This window comes from Eulemur rufifrons, chromosome 10 (genome assembly GCF_041146395.1).
Source record: "Eulemur rufifrons isolate Redbay chromosome 10, OSU_ERuf_1, whole genome shotgun sequence".
NCBI classification, from domain to species: domain Eukaryota; kingdom Metazoa; phylum Chordata; class Mammalia; order Primates; family Lemuridae; genus Eulemur; species Eulemur rufifrons.
In genome coordinates, this window is record NC_090992.1 from 3,838,761 (window position 1) to 3,859,280 (window position 20,520).

The window sequence follows — 20,520 nt, forward strand, 5'->3', positions numbered from 1 at the left end:
GGCCATCTGAAAGGCAATCTTCCAGAAGTGTTGGTAATTTGTCCCCTGGACAAATCAATTGCTCTTCCTACAAAGCACTTCAGCGTCCCTTCTCAGAGTCCAGGCTTCAAAAGGAGCCCGCTGGACACACGTGGCTCGTCCCCAGTGCCTGGCAAGGGACTCGGTAACTATCTGCTGAATAAAGTCATTTGTCATCTGCAGGCCTGGGGGTCACGGACGAGCATCTGAGAAGAGCTGCCAGCATTTCCTTGGGACCAGGGGGCTTTCTGGAATCCAGGGACGTCGTCCCCCACCTGCTCGGAGCGGGCATTGGTTGGGCCTGGGCGCCCTCTGGTGGCCGTTCTCCACATTCACACGTAGGCCATGTCCGTCCCCCACCCCACTTGCACGAGGAAAGCTCCAGAGTGGGGTGGGGGGAAGTGCCCCACCTCCTTCTCAATATGCTTCGCCTCCTTCCTGAGCCTGGTGAGGTTGGGGTCACTAGGTCTGGCGATAGGAGGAGGGGCTTGGCGGTGAAGGCCAAAGCCAACATCTTCTTGGGGGTCCCGGCCGCACGGCTCCCAGGCGGTTGGCACCTTTCTCCCTCCCACAGCACCCCTGGGTTCCCAAGGCCACCTCCAGACAGGGTGCAGGACAACCTCGCGGCACATCCACAGAGGCTCCCAGGATATTATGAGGTAATTTTATTTCGTTCCATTTAGGTAAAAATAGTAAATACAAGATAATCTTAATAAAGGTAAAAATACATCATTTGGATTTTGTCATTGTTCTCTAAACAGTGCTACCTACAGTACAGTTTTTGATTTAGGATTTTTAAACTTTTTTTATATAAACAAATAGAACGATTTTGCTATTAGGCTATCTGTGTTCTCATCTGGCACTTAAGAGTGGAGCGCAGGTCGCCTCCCGTTCTGTGTGGCTGTGTGTGTGGGTGGCGGGGAGGGGGTGAGCAGGGGCTGCGGATGAGGTGGTCTGTCTGCCCAGGACACGGCCACGCGTGTGCATCCAAGATGGCCTTTCCTGCTCTGGCAGCAGGGACGGATTTCACCGTGGCGGGACCAAAGGTCTCACACGTTTCGGGGGCACTTCCTCCCCTCCTCCCGTGGTAGCTTTTCTTACCCAACAGCCTGAACTCACAATTCTGGGTCCAGGCGGCACTGGGCTGGAGGTGTCAGCCGTGCCGCTGGAGACTGAGCCAGTAGATCCCCTTCGTGTCCTGCAGGGGTGGGCTGGGGACCCCTCCCCACCAGGGCCGGGAGCCAGGGCGTCCGACCTGGCCTTGGAATGCTGGTAGAAGTCACAGATGCCAACTCGGGCTGCTAAATGTCTTTGCCCTTGTTCACCCTCAAGTGGTCTTTGTTTAAGTTCTTTCCAAACTTCTCGCTGAGCTGCTGAATCAGGTCTGCCAGCTCACCGGTAGCTTGAGACTTCTCTTCGAGAAGCTCATAGCGCAGGCTGGAGATGTCTTGCTTGATTTCCTTCAGCTCACCTGCAGGAAGGACGAGAGTTTGCTGAGCACGAGCAGGCAGAAGCCAGGGGTGGCCCCCGTGCCTGTGGGGTGGCATCTTTCCAGCAGAACCCGGGCCCTAGTCTCGCCCACCAGGGAGGGAGGTGAGGGAATGGGGGGTCGTTTTAACCCGACAACCACCCAGCTCCACGCCACCGAAGGACACATGCATCCAGTTAAAGCCTTTCTCCTCCCATTCCTGAAAAGCCTTTCCCTAAGTGTTTGAGGGAAGAGTGAAGATCAGGGCTGTGAATTGTGTCTGGCACCTGTTTCATATGATGATTGTTAGAACGTTGGTCTCGGAGTCATTAAAGGCAGATTTCGAGACTCTGAGCAACACCCTCATTAACTGGAACGTCTATTTTCACGACGCTCTAAGTTTTGTTCTGTCGTCGTTATTTGTAGAGGAGAGAAACTCCCAAGAGCCCGAAGAGGATGGCTCAGCACGGTGGGTGCAGGCATGGAGCTGGCCGGCCTCCCACGGCTGAGCCGACGGCCCAAGGAGGGTCCACTCAGCCCACGCGAGAAGCGCCACCTCGCTCACGCAAGCTGCGACAATGCCTGCCGCCTGCGCAGTAAGTGACCACCAAGCGGGGACTTTCACTCTTTATTTCCACAGTGAACCACGTGGTTAGAAGTCCAATGGGTCTGGGCTGTGGGAATCTTTTTCTTAGCCACAAGGGAGAGTCAGAAGATCCTTCCTGATACTATAGATACTGCCCTGCACTCATGTGGGGGTCCGCTGCCTGTGGACACGTCAGTCGTATCTGTTTCAGGCAGGCCTTACACACAGAAAATGCAGAGACCTGAAAGGTAGCCTTGATCTGTTTCGACAAGTGCACACACCTGCCATTTCCCTTTCATAAGGTGCCTCCCTGAGCCCTCGTTTGACGGTGCGGTTTACGTGGCATGACGCCTGGGTGGCCCCACCTTCTAGACTAGATGATATTTCCATCAGTCACAGGGAAACACTGCTGGAGGCTGGCTGTGTGACACCTGGCAGTTGTAGGTTCGAGACCCACAGGTAGGGGTGGGTAGATGGGCCACTGCTCAGCCCCTAAACAGTGTCGGCCCAGGTGGCAATTCGCTCATTGCTGAGCTGCATGCCGGGTGCCCCGGGACGAAGCGGAGGGTCACTCAATGGCCAGGCTCTTCGGGGAGCCCCCGGGGCCCAAGAGCAGGGGGGCCTTAGAGCCTTCATCACAGATGAGGCTGTGTCTTGGTGGCAAATACTTATCCTATGTGTCTTGTGAAGGTTAATTACCTGGTATAAGGTAATTTGCTTTTCACCGAAGAGTAACTGCTTAAAATAGACTGGAAAATAACCCAAACAGTGAAAATAATGTAGTTTGCAAACTTCAGCGTGCGTCAGAGTCACTTGGTGCTGCTTTCTAAAGGCAGCCCCCAGCCCCTGGCAGAGACGCTGATGCCTGAGGTCTGGGCGGGGCCTGGGATCTACAGTTTCAGCAGCTGGTTTGCAGGTGGGGGGACTTAGGGAAACTGCCGGTGTCAGATTCCGAGAGCCTAGACCCGAGGGGGGATGGGGCCAGGCAGAACTGAGTGGCTCTGAAAGTGGGGTGCAGTCTGCCCGCGCTGTGTGTGCGCCCACTAGAGAAGGACGGGCACCGCAATCCTGAACCATCCGAACTCCAGGGACGTGAGGTCGACTCAAGGCCGCCATCGCTGCGGGAGGCAGAGTCGTGCCCGCCACATCCTAATGCCCGGTGTTGGGCCTGTGAGTGTGGTAATGTTACGCGGCAAATGGGAACTAAGGTGGCCCTGGAATCAAGGTTGCTCATCAGCTGACCTTCAGATAGGGAGACTGTTCTGGATTATCGCGGCAGAGGCAGAGGCAATGCAGACACGTGAATACTTAAGAGTGGATGAGGAAGGCAGAGGGACGGGGTGACAGAGGACAAGAGAGGTGGCCGCATGCGGCTGCTCTGTGGGGGGAGCATCTGCCCAGACCGGGGGTGCCCCGGCTGCAGTGCAGGGCATCCCTGCTGTGGCCCGCGAGGAGACAGAGACAGGCCTGTAAGCCCGTGCCCGGGGACATGCATTCTGCCGACATCTGAATGATCCAGGGATACGTCCCCCCCAGAGCCCCCAGAAGGGAACACAGTGCCCTGACAGCACCTGGCCCAGCCCCGTGAGACCACGTCCAGCTTCTGACCCACAGAACTTGTGCGGTTTTAGGGCACTAGGTCAGCGGTGACCCAGTCACGTACCTTCATTGACTTCGTCATTTTCTCTGTCCACCTGGGCCTTCAGGACATATCTTTTTATGAGCCGTTTCATGATTTTCTGGAATGTGAAGCAGGGCAGGGATCAGACCGGCGTGGCTCAGCGTGGCGGCCGCCTGCGCGCTGTAGCTCCACACCGCCTCCCCTGGTCCCCTCCCACGCCTGGCGCCGCTCTCTGGAGGGGTGCCCTGCACAGCGGGGGAACCCAGCCTGTCCCTGTTTAATCTGCCTCCAGGATTCAATGTCTGCCTGACCCTGGGATGTAAGAACAGGACACTTCTCAATGTTAGGAAGCTGAGCCGAGCAGGGAGAGAGACACCTTCGATCCACGGTGCTGCCCACGCCTGACTCTACTCCGGCTCTCAGTTCTGCTTCGTGGAGGGAAGCCTGGGAGGGCTTAGCAGGCCAGCCCAGGTGGAACTGCCTCCCTTGGAGGTGACAGTGAATGGTGTCCCCTTCATGAGAAGAGACCTGCTTAGTACAGAAGTCGGGACCAGCCTGGGAGGACAAGGCCATTGCACCTTGGAAAATTCCTACCAGAAGCAGGCGCAGATACAGCCGGGCCTCTGCAGGTTTTGCAGAGACGTCACTTCCCGTGAAATCCCACAGGCCTGACACTGCGCTGCCAGAGTCACACCGGAGGAGAAGGATTTGGCCCTCATGTTCCATTTATTATGCAGATACTGTATTCTTTAAGCAAGCGAGGCATGAATAAACACTTAAGAGACACCAAGAATAGAGCCAAGTGTAGGAAAGGCTGCAGGAGGTGAACTTTGGATTTTGCCAGCTAGTCGTTCCAAGGTTCCTGCGAAATCACAGGATTTAAAAATACCCCGGGAGCTGGGACTTCTGCATCTTGCAAGAGATGAGCAGCAGGGACAAGAGGAAGGGAAGTCCCTGCTCCGCCTCCCCTTCCTGTGACCTGCTCACCTGCTCGCACCTAAGGACCAAGCCAACAGAGGCAGCATTTTCTAGACTGAAGAAACCCGTAGGGACCTGAATCCTGTCCCTGGCTTCTCTGTGTGATGTCCATCAGGCTGCTGAGTCCTCTCTGACCACATGGGCTCAGGAAAAGCTTCTTGCAAGTAAATGGGAATTGAACTGGCTGGAAAGAGCTGGGTAATGTAATCATCATTGCCACCGAGGGATGGTTCTGTCCACACCTCTCGTGGCAAAGACCTTGCTACAGAGGCATCTCCTGGCCTGTGATTCCAAGACGTCACCTGGACGCAGCAAAGGCTCTGGGTCGGCTCATTCAGGCCAGTGCTGCTCCCGCAGCCCTTGGGCTCATGTCCAGCTGACCCTGCGGTTTGAGCTGTGATCTCATTTCAAGCTGAACGGCTAATTAGCAAGTTGCCTTCCTGCTGCTCCTGCTCAGAGAGGCCTGGGGCTTGTCATAGTCACGGTTAAACTGCAGTGCTGGGCTCCTCGAGGAGAGTCTTCTAGTCAATAAAGCAGGTTATCTGAGTTGTAAGAATATATCCCTTTCTGTGAGACTCAATAATGCTCTTTCACTTTGAATTGGAAAACCAAAACAAAACAAAAATTTCATCCTGAACTAGTTCTCATGAAAAAACAAAAAACCAAACAAAAAAACCTCCCAAATACCTAGGTAGCCGTCATTCTTACTGAATAAGGAATTCGGAAGTGTTCTTCACTGCAAACATTCAGGCTGACACAAGTTGAAGGGATCTAGTGAAAGTCTGTTGTCTTTTCAAGGCAAACCTTAAGCATCCAGGGCTCCCCGGTTTCTGGATCTACCAGTTAAAGAGCCTTACTATTTTTGACGTCAAATGATAACCCAGAGACAGGAAGGGACATGGTGTTGAGAAAAACCCTTTCATAGGTGCAGCAGCAGGTACACTCTTCCTGCTTCCACCCTGTGCATTTTAAAACATCCCATAATGTCGGTTTACTATTAATACCAAACGTGCCCCTCGGACTCCACTGGCTTGGACGGTGGGAGCGCGTTTGCAGGAGTCTGCTCCAGTGCAGAGTGGCCTCCAGGAAGAGGGGAGGAAGCACGGAAAAGCAGCAAAGGAGCAAGCGTCTTGGGAGCTTCCTATAGACCAGGATTGTTTGGCCTTTTTCACAAAAATGATCTCCGTGAATCCTCCCAGAAACTCAGTGAGACAGGTGTTGTCCTCCACGTACAGATGAGGACAACGAGAGAGCAAGTGACTTCTTCAAGTCACTTCCCAGCTGTGCAGATGTGGGATTTAACCTAATAGAAACCAAAGCTGGGGCTTTGTCTGAGCTTCATTCAGAGAAAGGTCAAGTGTGAGACGGTTTAGGAAATAAGATGCAGGAAACTGGCTTCCATTAGTCAAAGGCGTTCGGGGCCGCTTCTGGGTTCCAGGTCTTTCTGTGCAGGAGGCAGCCTCAGTAGACTTCAGAGGACAGATGACCTCACCCAGTGGCCACCCCTTGGGGAAGAGGGTCACTGGTCTGGCACTGGCCTGAAAGCTCATGGCCCACTCTTGAGCACTAGCATGTGTGACCTCCACTAGGGTTAGTGTAGACCCAGGGCTCTGATGGTAGAAATGCCAGGATTTGCGTTTAACCGCTCAACATGCACAGGATGTAAAGACTTCAGGTGGAAGCCGAGTTGGATGAGCGCTGCAGGTGTTCCGGGGCCCTCTGACCTCCCTCCTCACCTCCAGGTCACTCCCAGGAGGGACAGAGACCTTCAGGAAGAGCAGTGTGCCTGCCTGCCAGTTCACAGAGACTTAATGTCCTCATGGGGAGCTAGCTTCCCTTCTAGTATGTAGAATACACGTTAGACAGCTTAGCATCTTCAAGAGCCAGTCTTGCCACCGGAAGGTCTGAAACGGTTGGAAAGATGCCCCAAAGTTCTGTTTAACATGGGCGCCCCAGAAGATATCTGTTTCCAGAAAAGACATCAGAAGCCTCCCTTCCTTTACTATGGTGGGGGAAAGTGTGTTCCTTTGTGGTGAGTTTGAGATACCTCCTTGCTATCTTCCACAGAGTTCTTTCGCTTCATGGAGATGACACGCTTTCCCCAAGTTAGTATGTCCCTAGTGGGGGCACCTCTCCCCACCCTGCCCCCGTGCATTTAGCAAGCGCTGGAGATGGGTATATTTAGCGCTATTACTCGGGCAAAAAAAATACTCAAGTGAATGAAAATGAGATGCACAAGGTTAAGGAAGGTTGTCATGTGGAGACCGACATGCAGGGAAGGGAGAAACGCAGCTCCCCAGCCCAGACTCCCGGGGCCCAGATGGCCTCTGGCTGCTGCTGGGGAGGGGAACACAGCAAGCCTTTGTATGGGAGAGACAGTTCTCTCTGCACAGCCAGGGCAGCTGAGGACACAGACAAAGAGAGAACACACATTGCACAGTGACGATGGCCAGCGAGGCGGCATCCAGAGGGAAGCAGTGTTGCCTCTAGGAAAACAGACAGAGAAGGACATTTGGAAGCGAGTAGACGAACTGGATCACAGGACGAATCATTTGTTTTGCTGGGGTTTATCAGACACCAGAACAGAAGAAATAAGCACTGGCAAGTTGTTGATCCTGTTTGCTTTCATCTCTGTAGTCAAGAAAGTGAAAAAGAAGACTCCTACTGGGTTTTGGGGTGATTGCAACATAAAGATTGGGGCTTATTGAATGCTGGGCTGTGCCTAGCTCCTATGGTTTATTTGGGATACGGTTTGTTTGCTTTGCCCTTGGAGAGACTGCCTGTCAGGGAGTGAGGATGTGGGTCTGTACACCCCCTGCCCCAACCAGGGGACACTCGGGATCCTAGAACCAGTCACCGGGAGCTGGGAGGAGGTGCACTTTGGCCATCTCACCGATAGCGTGGTTTTGTTCCGTTGTTGGGTCTCATGTCCACAGAGCCAAGATTGGAAAAAACATTGCAAAAGCCAGGAAGTAGTTTTGTGAAAAATAATAATTCAGACACCCTGGAGCCTAAGAAAAGCACAGAGAATGTCTGAAGTCGGACGGAGCTGTCTTTTTTGAGCTGACACCAAAGGGCTCAAAAAAGTGGAAGGATTGGCAGGATTAAAATAAACACCTGAAACTCTAACAATTAAGAGATCTAATGATGAGAAAACAGGAAACAAGCTTAATAACCAAATGTGTATGTGCTTTTGTCTTCCTGGGAACGCCACACGGTGTCCCAGAACCACAGCAGTGCGGGAGGCTGCTAGAACACGTGCTCAGGGAGGCGGCAGCTCTGGACAGGGCTTGGAGGGTGCGAAGGCGGGAGTCACCCAGGCTCCTCGTGCTTGTTAGGTCTGGAGCCGAGAGGGAGAAACACGAAGCCTCACGCGTAGCAAAATGCTGTTTATTTGAGCATCTGGGTGCAGATGGGTGGAGGCCGAAAGAGCGTCCACCAGGAGGGAGGGGACAGCCTTGGGTTTTATGGAAGGTTTCTCTGGGGGGAGTGAGCAACACCTGCAGAGATGGGGGTGGGGGGCAGTAACTTTGTCCTTCTGGGGGGGACAGGAATGCCGGTGCAGCTGTCTGTTCAATTTACAACCTTGGGATTGATTCTGGGCTTCTGTTTCACAGGCTTTATAATCACTAAGTATCATGTTCTATACGTACTTTTCGGGTCCCCACCCACCCGCAGCCAGCCTAACAGTGCTTTCTGCACATTTGACACTGCTTTGGGAGGAAGGTGATGCGAATTGGAAGGCCGGGGTGGGCCCTTCATCTGGAAGGCCAGGTGGGCCGTGGCCAGATCCCTGCTCACCTCTGTCCCTCTGCCTGGCCTGCGCTGCCGTGGTGGTGGAAGTGCGCACGTGCCTCCTCCCCTCGGTTTGGAGGTCAGCTAGGCCTCTTCCTAGTGACCGTCAGACGCAGGCTAGGTAGGTTCCAAGGAAGGCTCTGGGTCAGGACTTTGAAGATGAGCAACAGGCACGTGCCCGGGCAGCGTGATGTGGAGAGAGAGGAGCCCCCGTCCGAGCCAGACAGATCTCAGTTCAGCCGGCTGTGTGGCCTCAGCCACTGAGCCTCAGTTCCCTCATCTGTCAAATGGGGTTAAAGATAGTGCCCCTCTCCCAGGAATGTGGAGACTGGCTGCACCTGGGTGAGCGTGCCGCCTGCCTCGGCTGTCCCTCAGTGCCATTGCAAGGTTCACTCCTGTCCTGAGCAGCCGATGGCTCAGGAAGATGCCAAGGCTCGGCGGAGCAGGGTGAGCAGAGTGCCGTGTGTAAAGCAGGGTCCTCCCAGCTCCAGACTATCCTCCCCTCAGCCCGTCCCCTCTGAGGCCTACTGGCCAGTTTTTCTCTCTTATTTTCTGTGACAATTATTTGAATAAGTAGCCCCAGGCTTTGCTTTGTGGATTCACAGGATACAAGGCAGGCAAAGCTTTCCAAGGTCATCAGTAGCCTGAAGCTGCAAACACCAAGCTCAGCAATCTCTGTAATCACAGCAGGAAGTTCCTGGGGCAATTTAAGGCAGTGGGGACTCAGCTCCTGAGGGTGGAAGAGAGGGACGTTATTGCTGTTGTGAAAACAGCCTTCTTCAGAGAGGATTTGTTCTGGGACAGGACAGACGCACACACTCGGCCTTCCTTCATCTCAGGAGTTGATTCTGCTCAAACCCAGGAGAGATTTGGTCCCGACCCGTTAGGGTTTTCTGTGTTTTCTGTGACACAGGTCATCTATACTTCTGAGAAGCTGAGAAATAAAAATTCTTCCACTGACCAAACGATTTGGCTGGTAAAATAGCTCAAAGCAGATCGAACTGGTTGGTCCCAATTTTGTGCACAATTAAACACAAGATTTGCCCATTGCCAATTCTTAGCCTGTGTCATCTGATAAAACTATAAGCTCTTTGAGGGATGAGCCATTTCTTAATTATATAATTAAATTCCCCAAACTGCACAGCTGGCTTCTGAAATGTGGTTGGAGAGATTCAATTAGAGACCGGGGTCTGGAAGGCACTAGGTCTGTGATAGCTCCCTTGGGGGAGGTGGTCCAGGGACCCTCCAGCTGGGCCCGAGGGAATGCTTGCGACAGCTGCAGATTTACATCTGATAAGAAAGATCAGCATGGATAAAACTGCTGGTCACAGACAGGTGGAAGGCAGGAGAGGAATGGCCTGCACTTTCATAATCAATAATCTGTGGTTACCATTTATCACTGGCTCTTGGGCTGATTCAAACTGACACAGAGATGCAGCATTCATTTCCAAAAGCAATTTGAGGATTGCAAGTATAAAAGGTCTTTTTCTAATTTTTATAACAGACTCAGCAGGCTGGCAGTCTAAGGTCAGATGCTCACCCAAGACACCAATGTCCATCCACCTGGTTGCCTGTGACAGACACCTGGAGTCATGCCGGGCACCGCACCTCCCTCCCCACAGGGACCCCAGCACCAGGTCTCGTTGGCTTCACCTCCAGAACTCACACTGCATCCGTCTGCCCTCCCCCACCGCCCCACGCATCCAATCCAAGCCATCATCCCTTGGTCACATCCTCCTCCCTGGTCTCCCTGCTTCCACTCTTATCCCTACTTGTCTCCTCTCACTACAGCAGTTAGGTGGTCTTCTTAAAGCATGAATACAATTTTATCATCTCTTTTCCCCCTTGCAAGCTACCCCCTCCTCCATCTTCCCACACAACCTAGAAAGAACACAATCCACATTCTGACGTGGCCTGGCCCCGCCTGCCCTCTGTCCTCATCTCCCCCTCTCTCCCCCGGTGGCTGGTCCCCAGCTACTCTGGACCTGCCAACCTTCCCCACTCTGGCCTTTGGTGATACCCTTCCTCTGCTCATCCCAGATGTCTTGGCCAACTGCCCTCTCTCTGAACGTGCCCCCTCTGATGACCATGTTTAAGCAGGACTCCCTATTTTTTCTCCATTTTTGAACCCTACTGTTTTCTTCCTGGCACTGTTGTCAGTTTGAAGTCATCTGTTTATCTGCATGTTTACTTGTTCCTTGTGTCTCTCTCTCCCCACACTGGAGGTACCACTGAGGTAGGAGCCACGTCTGTATCCCTAGTAAGTAGCGCCTTGCCTGGCAGGTAGTAGGCGCTCAAAACATGTTTGCTCGATAAAGGAAGGAGTGAAGCTGCATTCTGTGGGGATGTCACAGCCGTGGGACTAAATCCACGTCTTTGTGGTGTCTGGCTCGGCCCACGCTGGGGCAGGGGCGTTTACCTGGTATCTGGTGGGCTTGCTGAAAGTGTTATTTGCTGTCAGGTTTTCAGAATTCCTCACGCCTGCCTGGTAGCGAGTCTTCTGGGGAAAGAAAAACACAAACACCCATATATACACACATACCAACGTATGTGGCAGGACTGGAACTGTCAGCACATGTGGGACTGTCTCCGTAGGGACCTTCTGGAGGCCGATTTCCCCACTGCTGCGTGGCTTCCTAGAATACTGTTCCTGGGAACCGCAGTTCCGTCGGATGTTAACAGTGGTTACAGAACATTGCTTGGTCAACTTTGCCTGGGAAGACTGAGTTAAAGTTATGTGGGTGTCTTTCCTCCGGGACTCCTTAGAGGTTTTAATATGCTAATAAACTTTGAGAACCTCCAGGAGGGGCAGAGAGTGGGCAGGGAGCCTTTTTCTTAGAGATCATTCTCCAGACACTTTCTGGGAAAAGTTACTACACTTCCAAGTCCACTGAGGAGTTCCCCTCGCTGGGGTCACCACTCAGCCTGGCAGCTTGCCAGGTCCCCAGCCATGTCTCTTTCCAGGGAACTGCGAGGAGAAGGCAGGGGCCGCAGCAGCCTCTGTTGGTGAGGGAGCTTTGCGAATTCGCCCAGCTGATTCTGAAAAGCAGGGGGCTCCTGGCTCCCCTTGTATTAGGGGCAGACAGGTGAGTCAAGCACTGTCCACTTCCTCTGCCCCTCCTGTTACCTTCTCTTGCCCCATAAACCGCATGCTACCTACCCTGAATTTGGAGTTCAGCATGCCCATTTCAAGGTCATTTTCACAGCTTTTGGCCTTAGATTTGCAGAGTTTTACGAGGCACATCTTGATTCTCATTATGAGATAATAAAATGATTTAGGACTTGGCACTAGATTAAAAGGAGCAGGCAGAGTTCTTCCTTCGTCAAAGTAAGACAGCCAGAGTTTTGCTCGGGCAAACTTCCATTCCACGTCTGCGTCCTCCTGTGGCACAAGGGAAACAGCAACACCATCAGGGGCCGTGAGTGAACCGGGGAGCTGCATCGGATCGCACAGACTGCAAACTCTGAGAGCAGATTTCCAAGCAGGACTCTGGTGCATTTGTGGACGTTCTCTCTCTCTACCGTTCACAAATATAGGGAGTTTGCTCTCACTAAAGCCACCTGTGTTAGTCCCTCCTCCGTCTCTCCCCCAGCTCCGTGGGACTCATCGCTAAAAAGCCTCAGCCGGTTCATGCCAACTTCCCCTAGTCTCCACTGGATATTTCCACCAACATCCTTCACTTGCAACTTACCAGAGAAATTTCCTCACCACCACTTAATCTTGTTATCTGTCCATTTTTCCAGCTCTGCTAGCTGCTTCATTATCCACCACAGTGTTCAGGTATTTATTAATCTTTTAGAGAAGTGCTGCCCAGTGGAAATATTAATAGATCGTGAGCCACACAGGCAAGTTTGAATGTTCCGTTAGCCCCATTATAAAAAGTAAAATGGAACAGGTGGAATTAATTTCAGTGATGTATTTTATTTAATTCAGTAGACCTAAAATGTTATCATTTCAACATGTAATCATTATAAAATTATATTGCGATAGCTTACCTTACTCTTTTCATACCAAGCCTTCCAAATCCAGTGTGAATTTTATACTTACAGCACCTCTCAGTTTGGACTAGCTGCGTTCTAAGTGCTCGATACGCACATATGGTTAGTGACTAGCATATTGGACAACACAGTGGTGTGTTTATTAGAAAGCGTATTTCTTATTAGAGGGCTGCGGGGAGGGTGTTAAGTCATCTAGCGCATGTCAGTCAAGATGCCCGTGCTCTGTAGGAGGTGATCCAGCCACGTTCCCTTCCTGCGTGGTGCGGTTAGACTGAGGTCTGGGATCCTTCTGAGCTCACGTCAATGCCAGAGTGCTGAGTGGGCACCCTGGCAGGTAGCAGGTGTGTGTTTTCCATAGACAGGCCCCTCAGACCTCTGTCCTAGGCGGGCAGTTTGCGGCCGGGAAGAGCTGTGGGATGTGGAATCAGACAGAGCTGGGCTCAAAACCCCTTCTCAACTGCGTGACTTGAGGCCAGAGCCCGGAGCTTGCTGATTCAGGTGACGGCTCTGAGGCTGACAGTGAGACGGGCTCCTAAGTGGGGGCTCCTCTCTCCATAGGTAGGGCCACGTCCTGAGGGGCTGCGAACCCCACAAGGGCCCATGTGAGGCCGCTGGGATGCCCCAGCAGGCTTGGCTGCTTTGTTTGCTTCTGTTGAGGACTGACATTGGGCCTGGGGACATCCTCTATGGTCTCATAGATCGGAAGCTTTTGAGGAAAGGGCTCACTGCAGCCTCCTTGGCCTGAGAGGAAGGTGGTGCAGTGGGAAGAGCGCCAAGTTCTGGATCCTGCCTGGGTTCCAAGCCTGGCTCTGCTCCTCACTGGCTGTGTGGGCTACTGGGCCACTCTGGGCCTCAGTTTCCTCATCTGTAAAATGAGGATAAGAATACCCACCTCCTAGGTTGTGAGGATTAAAGGAGTGAATGCATAGAAGACATTGAACAGTGCCAGACGTTTAGTAAATACCCAGTAAACATTATTCTCACCTCACAGTCTAACACAGGCCTTAGGAGGCATTGATTTAGCACGTACTATGTGCCTGGCATGTGCTGGGGAGGCCTTGGGCATGACAGTCCATGCCGCGGTGGAACACACAGTCTGGCCAATGACAGGAGTGTGTTAAACAGCTCATCGGCCAGTCCTTTACTCAGAGGTGTGCTGGGTGTGGGAGGGTCTGGGTGCTGGGGCTTGTGACCTGGTCTGGGGGTCAGGGAAGGCTGCCCGCTGGCCGGTGGCCGGTATTGGAGCTGAGATCCAAGGAGTGGGCAGTTCATAAGCAGGTCAGGCGTGGGCGGGGTGGGGGTGGGAATCAGTAGGAGTTAACCCGCAGAGGGGACGGGGAGGCGTAAACAACTCTCCAGAAAGCGGCAGGAGGGAGCAGGGGAGACAGAGGTTGGAGGTTGAGAGCTGGAAAGTGAGATGGAGGATTTTTTATAGTTACATTTTTTCCCCTTTAAAGATCAAGAGACTTATTTAGCTGCTGGCAGGAAGGCTTAGGCAGAGAGGGAGGGGATGCGCAGCGCCCCGAGGCGGCAGGGGGGCAGAGAGCCGGGCTGCGCAGCTGGAGATGGCCCTCGTGCCCAGGCACGGGCGGGTGGCAGGCCGGCAAGGCTGTGGGCCGAGTAAGTCAGTGTTCTCTTGGGAGGATTTACAGGTATTTACTTCAAAGTCAATGCGACTGCGAACCCCTGGCAGAATCTGGTGGTGCTTGCCACGGCCCAGGGAGCTTGCCGGGGCCCGGTGCTCCCTCACCTGACCAGGGAGAAGTCCAGAGCCCGTAGGGGCAGCGTGGGGCTGCATGTGCCCTCCCCATCTGGCGACACTTCTCCGTGGTGGGACAACTTGGCATCACAAGCCGTGGGCCTGCCCACTCCTGCCCTAAGCTCGTGGGCTCCCTCTCGGCCGGCCACAGGGCTGCCGGCGCTGCCACCACTGCGGCCAGGCAGGACGTGCTGTAGGATGTGGCCGCCTGCCCACCGTGGGGAGTGGCGCAGAGACCCACTGGTTTTCCAGGCTCCATCTGGTTGTCTCTTATTCACAGGGAAACTGAGGCCCAGAAGGCCATGGCGGACTAGTGAGCAACAGCTCATTATCCACATAGCCGAGCAAATATATAAAATGCATTAAAAATGTACATGTTGTTTGTCCATCCATGAAGTGCTCGTTTTCCTGGGGGTGCAGGGGCGGGCAGCTGAGGCTTCCCAGCCAGGCTCGCCTCTCCCCCTCACCTCTGGCCTTGTTCCCTTGCTCCATCTACGCTCTCGCAGCACCGAACATACCGTGTTTCACCTCTCCCTGCCTTGGCACCTGCTGTTCCTACCGTTCCGAATACTCTTTGTGGCGGGCTTGTCATGGACTGAATTGTGTCTCCTAAAATTCATGTTGAAGCTCTAACCTCCAGTACCTTAGAATGTGACTGTACTTGGAGATGGAGCCTTGAAAGAGGTGATTAAGGTCAAGTGAGGTCATAAGAGGTTGGGAGCCCAATCCCGTAGGACTGGTGGGAAGGACGCGTGAGGACACGGCAAGAAGGTGGCCGTGTGTAAGGCAAGCAGAGAGGCCTCAGAAGAAACCCACACTGCTGATGTTGGTCTTGGACTTCCGGCCTCCAGGACTATGACGACACGAATTTCTGATGCTTAAGGCGCACAGTCTATGGTGTTTTTAATGAAAACCCTAGCAAACTAGTGCACAGGGATTTTTATTTTATTTTTTTCTATATGAGACATACACAATAATTGTTGCTTGTGATTTAAGGGTGGAGGTGTACCAAGGAAACGTGGAAGTCCCCTTTCAAAGCTCTCTCCTCTCAGGCCTTTCCCCACAGCACGGCCTGTCAAGAGTGTGGAAGCCTCCTCGGAGTTCCTTTGTGCTGCCTTTTCTTTCTGTATATTTGCATTCGTATTGTTATGTAACAAAGACTCACCTATATGTGATCTCCTACAACTTGCATTTTTCACTTGATAATATCTTAGGGATTTTTCCATGTCAGAACAAAAACGTCTTTCTCGCTGTATATATAGAATGCATATTCTATACATTATTTTAATGTGTGACTATATCACAGTTTATCTAAACATTGTGATGATATTGATGGGCTACTTTCAAGTTTTCCCTTTAATGAACATTTATGTAAAATCGTATTTATGCATGGATCTATTGGTAGAATTGGAATTGTTGAGTCACTGGGTCAGTGCCTTTTTAAAATTTTTTGCTTATTTAACTTTTTAATAGGTAAAACAATAACATGATTTATAAAGTATAGAGGGTATAAAGAGAAAGGCGTTCCACCCACCATGCCCCACCCCTACTTCTCCGCCTTTCTTGTGGACTCCTTCAGAGGTTTTGTCCTTTTCAAATGCCTACACAATCCCAGATGGATGTGCATTCCCTTTTCTTTCATTCTTACACAAGAGAGAGTACATTATATACATTGTTCTGCAATTTGATTTTTTTTCTCCTAACAACATAACTTGGAGGTCTTTCCCCATGAACATATAGAGGACATCTTCATCTTTTTAAAATAAAATTGCACATTATCCCATTGTTCAGATGTATCATAATTTATTTAATTAGACTTTTTTTTATTCTTAGAGACAGAGTTTTGCTCTGTTGCCTAGGCTGGAGTACAGTGGTGCAATCATAGCTCACTGCAGCCTCAAACTACTGGAATCTTCCAGCCTCAGCCTCTGGAGTAGCTGCAACTACAGGCGTGTGCCACCATGCCTGGCTAATTAGAATTTTTTTTTTTTTTGGTAGATAGGGTCTCATTATGTTACCCAGGCTGGTCTTGAACTCCTGGCCTCAAGTGATCCTCCAGCCTCGGCCTTCAGAAGTGCTAGGATTACAGGCATGAGCTACCACATCTGGCCTAGATTCCTATTAATGCTTGTTTAGTTTGTTTTTAATTTCTTACTGGTCTAAACAAGGCTGCAATCAATAGCTTATGGTTTGTACATTTTAGATTTTGATAACTTGCCTCCTAATACGTTCTCTCAACCCCTCTATCTGTCTGGCAAAATTGCTCTCATCTTACATGGTCTTCAAGCATCACCTCTGGATGCTCCCTCTACCCGCGGTCAATCGCTAGGTTGCTTTGCCCTCCTGCACCTGGCTGCCCTGGCCCCTGGGCATTGTGATTTGTTGATTGCCATGTTTGCTTTCCTCGCTGGACTGTGAGTTCTTTGAGGGCAGGAACTAACTGTGTCTTAGTCATCTCTGTACCACCAGTGCCTAGCATAGGTTCAGCATACAGTAGGTACTTAATGCTTAGGTACGTAAACAAGTAAAAGGCAAAAGGGGACTGACTGTGGGCTGAACGATAGTCATTCTGATAGCCATGGGTCACCTGCATGATGTCCTGAGAGGACACATGTAAAAGAGAGGACATTCACAACCCCAATTCTTTCTGCTCTCTTTGGGCCATTTTGTGTGGTGGTGACAGCCATGCCCTGTGGCAGATTGGCCAGAAGCACTCCCTGAGCAGTGCAGGAGGAATGTCCCTGGTGTGTGTTGTTCTGGCTACACATTTAATAACACACAGGCTTCTAACGTCCTTACCCGCGTCGCTGGAAACAGCAAGGTAAATCCGATCAAGGCAGGGAGCATTTCCAAGGGACCCGCCTTACCTCAATTTCCTGATAGGAGTTGTTGATCATGGCTATGAGCATGTTGAGCAGCACGACCACCATGGTGACGTTGTAAACGCCGTAGAGAACGTAGCCGATGTTCTCGATGAATTTGTGGTCATATTTCAGCACCACCGAGATGACTTCAGATAAGCCGAATATGGACCAAAATAAGGTTTTAAAACTTTCTTCAACCCTACAAGGAAACAGAACGTCTTTCACACGGCTTGCATCAGCTCGCACTTTTTAAAATGAGAGTTGCCGGTGCTGATGGAGCGGGGCTGGGGCTGGTTGGTGGTGCCTACGCTCTGGAATAATGCAATACTCAGTTCTCAGAAGACTTGGAAAGAGTATTATTGGCATAAATGGCAGGCTCTTTCTTTCTCATTCAATCCATTTATTGGGGCTCCTGGCTCTGGTATCATTTTTATCATGCTGCAATTAATTAAACATTTAAAATTGAACTCCAGGGTGAATGTTTGTTCTTGTGAGTTATTAGCCTCAGAAAGCACATGCTTCCTTCAGTAGACTTGTAAGCGGTTCTTCTCAGAGTCCGCAGCCCGCGTGAAGGGGAGCTGTGGCAGCCCCCTGTCCACACGTGGCTCTGGCACCTGTGGTACCCAGCACTCGATGCAGGGCTCACTTAAGCCTCGTGACCACCTCTGTGGTGGCCTCATCTATTGCCTCCACTTTACATACCTGAGGCCAGCCACATGTATGTAGTCCTCTAAACTGGTGCTGAATTATCAAAAATGGGGGAGGGGGAGTTGGGGTGTCCACATTATTCAAATTCACCGGGTAACTGTGCAAACCTCACCCTGCAGCTCCCTCAGGGAGACGCTGCACGTGCTTTGATGGAAGTTCAGGTGAGATCTCGCTGTCGGGACACTGCTCTTGGACCCTTTGGAGACTGTTAAGTTACTGAAATACAGCGATTTTCAGGAATAAGACCCAACCACATTTCACAGTCCATACTTTATGGCCATGACCCTATGTCGGGTTGATGATGGAGATTCCAATCAGAAATCTGGCTTTTGGTTGGGTGTTTATAGATCATGAAGATGCATCCGGTAACATCTGAATGGTTAAGTGCAGTTCTTTTAGTTTGCATCCGGATTTTTGGTACCATTCTGAGAAAGTACTTTTTTTTCCTTCTCTTTAACATTTCAGGTTTTCAACACTCACCCACAAAATGGCCAGGATTAGCTAAATCTCAAAAAAAAAAAAAAAAAAAAGATCAGCATTTCTCAAGGATTGGTATTTATTTGACAAGATGTACAAAAATACTAGTGCTCGTCACTTGGGCTAAAAATCCAACTCTTGACTCGCATGAATTTGCAGCTCTCCGAGTGTGGTTGCGTGGGCATGAGTGTGTCTAGCCAGCTGTGTGGCTCGTTCCCTGTGCACCCCAGAGTCTGAAAAACTGATATTTGAAGTGGGTTTGTATTGTCATTGTTTGTTTTTGGCTTCTTTTAAAACTGTGGCTTTGGAACATTTAATTCATTTTCGTGTTAGCGAGAAGGAATTTAGCTGGGGGTTTAGAAGTAATGACTAGGTATTAAGCCATTATTGCAGAGCTCCGGCTCCTGATGCTATTCTGGGAGAGGGGAAAACTGTTTCCGCGCGCAAGATGCCATCCACCGTGTGGCATGATTCACTGCGGTGTTGTCTCCCGTTATGAAACAATCTTTTGGTTGTCACCCTAGTGGAAGGGAACAGTGGCAAGGAAAATCTAAAACCCTGCATGAGCCCCAAATCCCAAACTGGAAGGAGACAGCAGGACATGATCTCTCTGGCGGTTAATTGTTCCCTTGCTGGCAGGATCAGGTGAAGAGCGGGGGACACGCTGTTTCAGGCAGGGGCTGGCCAGATGGGGCCAGGTCTGCACCTGCCAGGAGCCACCTAAGAAATGGATATTTGCAACTGAGAGAGGTTTTACCCAAATTCAACTTTCCTTTGTTACCTTGGAACACCCCACAAACCTTTGGCTGATACAAATGAAGCAAACAATTACAGAACACATCCAGGGAAAACCTTCTGGGTTTTCATTAGGGAAAATGAGCCTAGATTCAACATGCATTTTTTTCTCATTTGCTTCTTGCCATGAATTTTGCTGCTGAGCCCTGCTTTATCCTTGGAGCCTTCACTTAGGCCTTCTGTGTCAATAATCTGAAGGAGGCAGAGCTGGCCGGTTAAGCAGGGTGTGTTCCGGTAAAAGAATATTTACTAATCTGTAAACCTTTGCCTTCGTCCCGCCTTTACATGACCCCCTGCCCCCAGCGGAGAGCAATTAACTGGCTCGGAATGATGATCTGTTAGATTTGTTGTCTCTTCCAGACAGTCTTCATCACTGCACATCTGTTTCGTTTCTATTTGACAGTTTAAGGACTAATCTCTGGACTTGGATTTGGCCACGATCTCCTGGAGACTCTACAAGAGGTTCAAACTCACTGGGGTTTTCAGAGGGGAGGTCGCCGGCTCCAGAGTAGTAACCCACGACACCTGTCTGGGCGGGAAGGGGTCTCAGCCAAACGATCTCTTCTATGCTTTTAAGGGAGAGCATCTGTGGCCCTTGCTTCCCCTCCTTATGGGACAAAGTGAGTGGGGTGATAAAGTCCTCCTTTAAAGAAAGGGGGGTCTATTGGCTTGAATCACCCAGGATGGCTAGATTCGCCATTTGGGTCTCTCATCTTTCATTTGTACTCACCCCTCTTAACGTGAACTAATTAACTGAATTACTCAGTGGACTCACTGAATAGACTCATTTTGTTGCTGTTGTGTTTTTGTTAGAGGGGATCTTACGGGCTGAGTTATGCCCAGTTATCTGGGTGAAACTGTAAGCAACATAATATTTTATCCATAGCTCAAACCATATAACTAAATAAATTCTAAGTGGAATTGAAGAGTTAAATGTTAAAAAATTATGTGATCAAAAAACTAGGATAAAATCTTGATAAGCATTTATTATATAATCTTGGGTGGGGAGAAGTTTCAGAAACTACAGAGTTATCAGATTTGACTACACAAAACTTTACTTGTATACATCAAAAACATAATAAGCAAAAATATAAGGCAAAAGACTGAGGAAAGGATTTGTATTTGCAAATGTAAGATGGACCGTGGATGATGTCCTTCTTACATAAAGAGTTCATGAATCAAAATGAAAATGACAGGCATCCTAGTAGAAAGAAAAAGGGAAAACAGGCTGGGCTCGGTGGCTCAGGCCTGTAATCCTGGCACTCTGGGAGGCTGAGGCAGGAGGATGGCTTGAGGTCAGGAGTTCAACACCAGCCTGAGCAAGAGTGAGACCCCGTCTCTTGTAAAAAAGAGAAAAAATTTAAAAAAGAGAGGAAAAAAAAAGGAAGCCCATTTCAATGAAAACGTGATGCTTTCTATGGTGATGAGAGCTCCTCAATTAACTTGGGAGGC

The 20,520-nt window shown here is 50.7% G+C and overlaps 1 protein-coding gene across 1 annotated transcript in view; it reads right to left on the bottom strand.

The window, feature by feature from the left end:
- Positions 1 to 1,319: 1,319 nt before the first annotated feature.
- The window catches only part of TRPC7 (transient receptor potential cation channel subfamily C member 7), a 156,002-nt gene continuing 136,801 nt past the window's right edge, over positions 1,320 to 20,520 (bottom strand). The window contains exons 9-13 of the mRNA XM_069484459.1: positions 17,092 to 17,287; positions 11,627 to 11,848; positions 10,886 to 10,966; positions 3,736 to 3,811; positions 1,320 to 1,489 (exon numbers count right to left, since the gene is read on the bottom strand). Of these exons, the coding sequence (XP_069340560.1) occupies positions 1,320 to 1,489; positions 3,736 to 3,811; positions 10,886 to 10,966; positions 11,627 to 11,848; positions 17,092 to 17,287 (745 nt within the window). The remainder of the gene's footprint in view (positions 1,490 to 3,735; positions 3,812 to 10,885; positions 10,967 to 11,626; positions 11,849 to 17,091; positions 17,288 to 20,520) is intronic.